At 42.9% G+C, this 9,695-nt stretch overlaps 1 protein-coding gene across 1 annotated transcript in view; it reads left to right on the forward strand.

Moving 5' to 3' along the window:
* The first annotated feature begins 444 nt into the window (after nt 1-444).
* IFRD1 (interferon related developmental regulator 1) overlaps nt 445-9,695 on the forward strand; it is a 32,796-nt gene continuing 23,545 nt past the window's right edge. Inside the window, exons 1-8 of the mRNA XM_019653034.1 lie at nt 445-799; nt 4,663-4,767; nt 4,917-5,001; nt 5,788-5,912; nt 7,437-7,594; nt 8,495-8,545; nt 8,636-8,814; nt 8,897-9,005. Coding sequence (XP_019508579.1) covers nt 706-799; nt 4,663-4,767; nt 4,917-5,001; nt 5,788-5,912; nt 7,437-7,594; nt 8,495-8,545; nt 8,636-8,814; nt 8,897-9,005 — 906 coding nt within the window. The 5' untranslated portion in view covers nt 445-705. The remainder of the gene's footprint in view (nt 800-4,662; nt 4,768-4,916; nt 5,002-5,787; nt 5,913-7,436; nt 7,595-8,494; nt 8,546-8,635; nt 8,815-8,896; nt 9,006-9,695) is intronic.

Genomic DNA, 9,695 nt, shown 5'->3' on the forward strand with positions numbered 1-9,695 from the left:
GCGGGAGAGGTTGGAGCGGAACGGGGGCCGCCGGAGACAGAAGAGCCAGGCCGGTTACGTAAGCCCGGCCCGAAACGGGCTGCGGTCATCCGGCACGCCCGCCCCACGGCTCGTCCCCCGCGACCATTTCCAGTCCATTCCAAGCCGGAGCCGCCCGGAAGCGGGGGGCGGTGTGGGGGGGGTGTCACGAGAAGCGAGGCAAGGGCGCGGAGACACCCGCGGGGAGGCGCTGGGCGAGGACTCCCCGGCGCCAACTACATTGCCCAGAATTCCGTGAGGCTGCGACGACTCGCTCCGCGAGCGCGGCTGGAAGACCCGCGGCGTGGAATTGGTCGTCGGCATCCACCGGCCGCGCCAAATGGGGCTGCGGTGGGGAGATCCAGCAGGATTGGCGGACGCGCGCTCCGGCCCCGCCCACAGGCGGTGACGACAGGCGGCGGTCCGGCTACTTAAGGCGTCGTGGCCTCGCCTGCCCCGCCTTAGCTCCCGCGCTAGAGAGAAACATGTATCGTTTCCGATCACAGCTCTTCACGGGGATTTCTGCTGCCGCCGTCGCCCGCGCTCACCCCCGCCGCTCCTCGCCTCTGTTGTTAGTCGAAGCCTCGCCTCTCAGCCGCCCGCCGCACAGACCCACGAGTAAAAAGTGCAGCTCCATCGGCTGATCCTCGCTAAGCTCCGAGTCTAGGCGGCACCGGGCGTCCCACGATGCCGAAGAATAAGAAGCGGAACACACCCCACCGCGGTGGCAGTGGTGGCGGCGGCGGCTCAGGGGCAGCTGCAGCGACGGCGGCGACAGCAGGTAAGGGGGTCTCCCCGCCGCCGGTATACCGGCTGCCGGCCGGCCGGGCGAGCGAGCCTTTCAGCCCTGAGCACCGCGGGAGTTGTAGTCCTTTCCCTCCAGACATTTGCGTCGGCGGGGCGCCGGGCCGGGCTGGCGGACTACAATTCCCGGCGTGCTCCGCGGGCCGTACCTCGCGCGATTTGGAACTGGCATGCGACCCGAACTCTTGGGCACTGGCCGTGGGGGCGGGGAGGGGGCAAATGGGTCCTTGGGCCTGAGAGCGGCTGGGGGCCAAGGGTGACGCGGCGCTGGGCGGCAGGGGAACCGTCCTCGGAGGCCGGCGCCTGCTCTAGAGCGCTTCCAGACGGAGGGTGGGGCCGAGCTCGGAGTTGTGTCCGTGCTGTCAGCGGTCGCTTTTGAACCCCCAGCTCCAACATGGGAGTTCGCGGGAATGCCAAACGTCTGCCGGGTTTGGACTCTGGTGTCACGCGGCCTGGGCCTTGCGCCGTGGGGCCGGAGTGACGCAGAGGCGCCCATGTGGCATCCCATTCCGCTCCCTCCTTGCGCGTCCCGCGTGCCCTGGTGGCCGGGCGGAGGCAGGGGGCCACTGCCCCAGCCTAGGCTTCGCGCCCACCCCTAACCGGCACATGCTGAAATCCCGAGCCCCCAGCTCCCCTGTGACCAGTGGAGGCGACCTCCCCACTCGCCGGGGCAGAAGCCACGTTCTCGCCTTTGTGCTGCTCTCCATATGCGCGCTCCTCTGAGCCCCGGCGAGGAGGTGGTGGGGAGCTCAGGTTGCAGCGGGCCGAAAGTTCAGGGGTTTTGTCTCCTCGCTACAAAGGTGAAGCATTTCCAGGATGGGTAGGTGCTTAACTGAATTAAGGACTCTCTATTACTAACTACGCGGTTAAGAAAAAAAGAACTTCAAGGGGAAAGCCCCAGGAGACACCACGCCAAACTCAGACCGAGTATTAAAGTAAGCCGGGTAAAGTCATCTCATCTAGTAATTGAGATTTTGAGGTTAAGTATTGGGATAGCCTCAGCCAGACGTTATCACATCTGAATTAACTACTACTGGCTACTAGGCATTGGTCAACACAGTTGCCACTCGGATCCTCGGAATGATAATGCTTTTGTTCGTTAGAACGCAGAGACCAGTTTTCTTGTTAAAGATGTTTGGAAGCTGGCAGTTTAAAAGCTTTCCTATAGGATTTCTAGCAGAACGAAAACTTGTGATCATGTATTTAAACATTTAATTATTGGCTGTAGGAGTGGATTACTATAAGTGCAGTTTCTTCCCTTTGTACCTATCTTTGTTTTGATTGAATGCTCTTGATGTTCATGAGATTCATGATCATCAAGACCTAAAATACATAATTTGTTGCGGTATCTAGTTGTTCTGTGTGAATTGAGGATTTCTCTTTACCTTTTTCTGTGCTTCAGCTTTTCATCTAAAGTAAACATTTGTACATTTGTATTCTGTCTAGAAGGTCCTTACTAATTTTATTCTTTAAATATAACTTCTGTTAACGAAACAAATAAGAAGCAGTAAGCTAAAGCCATTTTGAAAAATGTAATGATGTTGCTAGTGGCCCCTGAATCACACACCTTTATTCCCTTCCGATCCTGTTGAGCCTCCTTCCTTCCTAGTGACAGAATAACCTCAGGTGGCAGTGGGGGGTGGTCTCCCAAATTTGACCTTGAGGCCCGTTTCTGACCTTTCATGAGCCTTATTGCTACTGCTTTTTGGATTATTTTCAGTAGAAAAGCTGCATGTAAACACTGTATTTTGGCATGTATGTAACAAATTGGAAAAGAAGTCTTTGATAAGTTTATAAAACTGTACATGCTTTGAATACCTTTGGAAGTTTACATTAGAACTTGGCTAACTACTTGCCTCTGGAAAATGGAGAATGGGGTGAGATTTGCTTTTTTGAAACCTTAATTTGGTTCCATGTGAATGTACTCCTTATTCAATAAATAAATAATAGCTGAGTAGAAGAGATGAAAAATTGTCAGACACTTGTACTTAAAAGCCACTTACCTTATTGGTCTTTTAAAATGACATCTAAAAGAAATGGGATTCAAATGCGATCTTCACATGTACAGCCAAAAGATAACCAACTTCTATTTCTTTAATGGGTTTTACATTTAAATTATTCTTTTTAAGTTAATGGGTGGTTCATGGAAGCTAATGAAATTGACCTCTTATAGAAGCTTGAGTACTTGTCATGGCGCTTTGAAGAGAGCGTTTTTCGGGAAGAACAAAACCTTGTTAGTAAGTAAGCCCTCTGAGAAATAAGGACCTTGTGTCTGGAGTTCCACCTCATTAGTGGTACCTTGGGTCACAAGGTGGGTGGGTTTGACTTTGCTGTCAGACATTCATACTGCGTTCTTTTTCGTAATTTTTTTTTTTAATCTCTCTTTCCTGTGAGTCTTGGGAAATGATTGAAATTTAGAGAAGGGAACTGGGGAAAACCTACATAGGAATACTCTTCTTAACAGTTTAGAAATAAGCTGAAGATGAAAAGTGAAAATTGTAAATCGATTGGTGAATAAACATTAGTAAAAGTTAATCAGATTACTCAACTAAATTGCCATGACTTCAAATCATGAAAACAAATGAAAATAGATCCAGAAATAGAGTATGATGTCATAGGTCTTTGTTTATTTGTTCACTCCCATCCTAAGCACTCCGATTAAGAAGTTTTGGGATCTTGGCTCATTGCTTATCCTTTATTTTTGACTATTTAAATTGGCACAGTTACTTCATTCTCTTTAGGATAACAAGCAAATTTGAAGGCTGCTTGTTTCTTTTGTTGATTTAAAAATCTGCTAAATTCTCTTCTCTGTTTGGACTTTTATAAAAAAAAAGGACAACCCTCATTAAAAAAAAAAGCAACAGGTATAAACTTAGAGGATTTTAAAAAAACTTTTGATAGTAAATGTCACAAATTTCTTGAACATAGGGACCTGGTGATATTTGGTGCAAATTTCGATTTTACTAATAAGAAACTTGGGTTCAGAGGTAAATCAGGTGACTCAAGGTCACTTTTGGGGCAGAATTTAGGACTTATTTTAATTCATTGCTCAATGTAATTCATGACTGGGCAATCCTGTTATTAATATGAAATTCCTGCTAAAAACAGTGACTAGAAATCACAGTGACCAAAAATATGGATTTATTACTTAGCTTAATGAAGTTGAGAGAAAGAGTAGTTTAAAAAAGATTTTATTTTTTAGTAACAGCACTGATATTTTTAAACTATTGGAAATGTTAGAACCTTTCTTTTTAAAGGTAATTTATTAGGCTTTTATGCTTTATCAAATACCAAAACTTTTATTTTAAGACTTTTTTCCTTTCAATTCAATTCATCTTTAAAACTACCATCCTGGAATTCCTCAAATTCCTCTTCACATAATAAATGTATAACATAAAAACTAACCCATTCACTGGTTAATGTTTACTAAGCCCAGTCATTTTCTTTGGAAAATATATTTGTCTTATTCTTATGATTATTTGTGACATCCTCCTTTATTTGTGGATCTCTTTTCATTGTCTTCAAGATTTGAAGTCATGGTTTGGAAGTAGTTTTTTCATCTGTAATACAGTTTTTGTAAACTGGTGCTGACTGTTACATGATCAGTGTATTTCTGAAGTTGGTATATATTGTAAATTGTTGGTGCTGTGAAATACATATTAGGTGAATTGACTTCTTTTAGAAGTATTGAAGTGTGTTCTTTTGTATTATAATCATCTGTTTTCTTAAATAAGTTAGGGTTTTTATTACTATTTCTCAAGTAAATTTTAAAATTCGCAAGTTAAATATTTGCATATATGGCAACAGAATTGTTTACCTCCATCTTCTTTTAATAAATAGGTGGCCAGCATCGCAGTGTTCAGCCGTTTAGTGATGAGGACGCTTCCATTGAAACAATGAGCCACTGCAGTGGGTACAGCGATCCCTCCAGTTTTGCTGAAGATGGTATGTGTTTTAAATTTCAGTTTGCAGCTTTAAATAAAAAGATGTTTTAGGTGGCGGAATTCTTGTAGCTAAGGTATAGTAGTGATGCTCCCTATCTGCTTTTTTTCTACTTAAATTACAGTGGTTGGTTGGTTTATATTATTCTTTAGGACCGGAAGTTCTTGATGAGGAAGCAACTCAAGAAGACTTGGAATACAAGTTGAAGGGATTCATTGACCTGACCCTGGATAAGAGGTAGGAAATACTAGAAGCTCTTCCTTCTGGGTTATTCTGTCAGCCACCTTGTCTATATAACACGTGCAATTCTCCAATTTAACAGTATGTTTTTCTAAAGCTTGCTTTGTTTTCTTTGGATGTTTTAATGTTTCTTGTTTCTTTGGACTTCTAATGTGGATAGAAACGTGCTATAGAATTTAGATTAATTGACTTAGATTAATCATTGTTCTAGCATTAAAACATATTGCTGTATTTGCTTAGAACTGAGATAGATTTGTTGAATTAAAAGTTAATCTTCAACTAGAAAGGACAACTAAACTTTGCCTTAAGCCTCTTGTTTACTGATTTTATTATAGGCATGAAAAATATCAAAGCTAAATTGTTTTCTTATTTTCCATTATCTCTAGAACTGACTTAAAACAAATGGAATTAAAAAGCCCAGAAGCTGCAAATATGAAGTCTAGACTTTTGTAGTGTTAAAAATAAAAAGTGTGAATTTACACATGTAACATAGGAGAACATGTCTTGTACGCTGAAGCTAGAAAATGCCATGTAGTCATTTAAATTTGTGGTTATTAAACTAATAAACAGAAAGATGTGGTGATATAAAGCAGCTTAGAACCTTTTGTGTAATAAGGTGAGTTGTAGATGAAAATTATATTATTGAAAAATGTGTAGAGCTTGATGACAGATTTAAAAAATCTATACACAGAAAATATTGAGAGGGGAACTAAGCTGTTTTTAAAGGTCATTGGTGGTACACTCTAACTGGATCTTCTTTTTCTTACATTTTGTTTTAAATAGTGCAAAGACAAGACAGGCCGCTCTTGAAAGTATTAAAAATGCACTGGCTTCAAAAATGCTTTATGAATTCATTCTGGAAAGAAGAATGACTTTAACTGACAGCATTGAACGCTGCCTGAAAAAAGGTAATATCCTTATTTTTGAGTTACAGGCACAGAACTAAAAAAGAATTTGCTCCCTTTTTTGCAATAAGATTGGCTCACTCTTATAACTGTCATTGTCAAGGAATAGCTCTTGTTAAAACTCAAAATCAGACTTGTTAGAAGCTTTGTTTTTGTTCGTGTCATAAGCGGCTTGAAACTAGGAATAGCATTGGTGTGATTGTCGTCCTTTGTTGCATCAGAAAGGTGATTTCCATTCTCAGGTGTATAGGAAAGGCTTGAGAGCTTGTGACAGATGCCAACAAAAAGTATTCTTCAAAAAGCCACCCTACTTCATTTTTCTAAAATTGAAAAGGTATAATTATCTAGCTCATTTTCCCTCGTACTTATTTAAAACGTCAGTTGTACCTGTGGATGACATCATTTTCAGGATATCCTTTGGAATATTTAAATTCTAGAACTTTGTAGTAGAGATTCTGGAATTCATATTGTCACAAACGTAGAACTTTTAAGAATAAAGAAAGGCCTTAAAGATTAAGGTACTAATTAAGGTATTACCAGAACCACTGAAATTAGGAAGATTTGGGACTGCCACCTTAATTATTTTGCCAAGGAAAAAACCATGCAAATAATTATCTTCTACCCTCATTATCACTTTATTAACAAAATATATCTAGCACCAAAAATGTAGGAAGCACACCCACCATTCCTTTAGATTGAATGAGATTAGCTTTGTGTCTCTAATTACTCTCATTCATGAAGCTTTGTCATGAATGCTGTTGGGACGCTTTTCACTCAGCTCATCTCTCTGGTTATACAGAATAAGAAAATTCAGGGACGCAGACCAGCCTGAGGTTATATTCCAGTGGCTTTCTAAAGGTATTTACATTGAAACTGTCGCATAAGGTAGTTGGACGAGGACGCCTTTAAAAATTCCATTCCAACCTGCAGATTTTATAAAATTTTAATTTATCAGGTAACAACTTAAGTTCAAAATTTTCCAAAATGCATCTGTGTATACAGTTGTCAAGAGTTAATTTACATTTACCTTCATAATTAATATGTTTTCTGTGGGGCTAAAGAGTCTTCTATCTTTGATCGCTTATTTAAAACAGTTGGTGTGGGGCGGGGCTGGAGGTTTAGTTTACCCCATGGGCTGTGTACACCTGAAGGGCCTTGGGAGGGTAATTCGGGGGCTGCTGGAGCACTCTGACCCCAGGGAGGATTTGGGAGGTCACGTCGGCCTAAAACACATGATTTTGCTGAACTGTCCCAGTGCTCCCTTAAGATGGTGTTAGCCTCCATTTTCCAGGAGAGGAAACCTGTTTTGAGCACACGAGGAATTAGCTGGAGAGAGAGCACGGGGCTGGTGAGCGGCCGACCTAGGATTGAGAGAGGTCTTCCCAGAGCTCGGGCCCTTTAACCTCACTAGGCTTGTGGCTCATGCCAAGGCCTGGAGCATATACGCCTATCTTACGGGTTTCATAAGTGGTAGGACATAGTCTGCTGAGAACACTTGGTCATGGCTGCACCTGGCTTCTCTTCCAGGTAAAGGTGACGAGCGGCGTGCGGCGGCGGCATTAGCGTCCGTTCTGTGCATTCAGCTGGGTCCTGGCATCGAAAGTGAAGAGGTTCTAAAAACTCTCGGACCAATTCTGAAGAAAATAATTTGTGACAGCACAGCTAGTATCCAGGCCAGGCAGACTGTAAGTGTCACACTTTGAATTTATTGACCTGTCTAGCCGTGACACCCTGGGCACGTGAATGGTGGCGTGAAAGACTGTAGTGCTAGTGGTGCTTGGATCAGCGTGAGGGAGTTTCGGTGACGTCACGTGATATACTGGAGTCTCACAAACTTCAAGTTCTGTTTGTATATGATTGATTTGTTAGAGCGGTGTTCTGAAAGTTGATGGCTCCTGTGTATGTTGCAGGCAGATTGTGCATAAATATTGTATTCTGAGTCATTTATTGGGGACGCTGGACCTTGGTAATCTTGTCGTGTCCTCAGTTGTTTAGCTCCTTTTTCCCTAACAAAAGGCATTCCTAGCCTGGTTTCAATATTCCAAAGGAAGTGCAAGCTGAATTAATGAGACCCTTCTCTAAGTGGGAAGCTTGAGGACAGTTATTTAAATTTTATGAGATTTCTGCTCCTGTTTGCTTATTTTTTGGAAGCTAATTTTTTTTAGAAGTTTTCATAGTAGAGTCTACATTAAAACAAATAAATATAAATGATTCTAAAAGGTTAAAAACCTGCAGCTAACTTAATGTTTTAAAGGTTTCTAGTAGGGAAAGTAGGTTTCTTTATTTCAGATACCCAAACTTCATCTGTCTGGAGTTGTTTGAAATGAATGAAGGAGAACCCGAGAAAGACGGAATACGTTTCCTAAAGTCGTACTTTGAGTTTGGTAGCAGAGCTGGGGCCGAAACCCACCGCCCTTACCTCTTGATCCTGGAGTCTCTCTTTCGCTCTCTCTAATACTGTGCTTGGGACTTAATATAGTCACGGAGCTGAGAAAATTTTCACATTGAATTATAAAAGCAGGAAGATAGAGAATTTGTAGGAAAATGATAAACATTAATGACTGTATCATCTTTCTGCCCTTTAGTGTGCAACTTGCTTTGGTGTTTGCTGTTTTATTGCCACAGATGACATTACAGTGAGTAGAAAACCTTTTGACTCCATTTACCTTCCCATTTCCAACTTAAGATGGTGATCTTACATCCTATCCTTGTGCCTTAAAAAATAGGAGCTGTACTCGACTCTGGAATGCTTGGAAAATATCTTCACAAAGTCCTATCTCAAGGAGAAAGACACCCCTGCTGTTGGCAGCACCCCCAGCACAGCGCTTCACATCAGCGCCCTTCTCGCGTGGACCCTGTTACTAACCATATGCCCCATCAGCGAGCTGAAGAAAAAGCTTGAGATGTATGTGTTTTTAGTTTCATATCTTATAAAACCATTTGTTGACCTAATTGTTTGTGTTCACACAGTAATGACTATTTTCTAGGCATTTCCATAAACTGCCAAGCCTGCTGTCTTCTGATGATGTAAACATGAGAATAGCTGCTGGCGAATCTTTGGCACTTCTGTTTGAATTGGCCAGAGGAATGGAGAGTGTGAGTATCTGACGCGTAGGGGAAAAACTTTTGTCACAGGGACTGTGAGCATGTCCTCACAGTTAAGAATTGGACGGTAACATTGGTGCATGGCCAGTTGGAGAACCTAGTGGTTGATTGTCAGCTTCTTGACAGTGGTGACATACACTTTCAAGAACATAAGCTACTAAATAGAGGTTGGTAGAGCAGCATGTGTACGAAGTTCGTTGCCTTTAATTGTTGCTATCTGTAGAACCGGTGTTTAGGGGCACGCTCCGCTCCTCATGGAGAGAGTTGTGTCTGGTATAATCTGTGGGTCTGCTTGGATTTTTTTAGACATGGAGCACATGAAGGTAATTCAGGCATGGATGCTTTATAATTAATGTCGGGCAAATGGATGAAGTACTAAGTCCGTGTACATTTGGGATCAGATGAGTTTAGTCGCTGTTGTATAACCTCTATAAGCCAAGGATGGAGACAAACAGGGCCCTTTAGACTGGGGTCCGTGCTTTGAAGTTCCCTCCCACAGTCCACTCGTGGATGTTCATTCCCACAGTTTGGCTCTCGAAGGTGTTTCAGTTTGCGATAGGTGTTTCCGGGTTAGCACTGAAAGTCCTGTGCTCTGGGAAACCCCGTGTCTCAGTCTGGCTGGGCCATTGGTCACCCTGAGTGGTGATCCCTGTTCTGAACTGTGGGTTACTTCCTAGGTGC

The sequence above is a fragment of the Hipposideros armiger genome, unplaced genomic scaffold, assembly GCF_001890085.2.
Source record: "Hipposideros armiger isolate ML-2016 unplaced genomic scaffold, ASM189008v1 scaffold_192, whole genome shotgun sequence".
Lineage (NCBI taxonomy): Eukaryota > Metazoa > Chordata > Mammalia > Chiroptera > Hipposideridae > Hipposideros > Hipposideros armiger.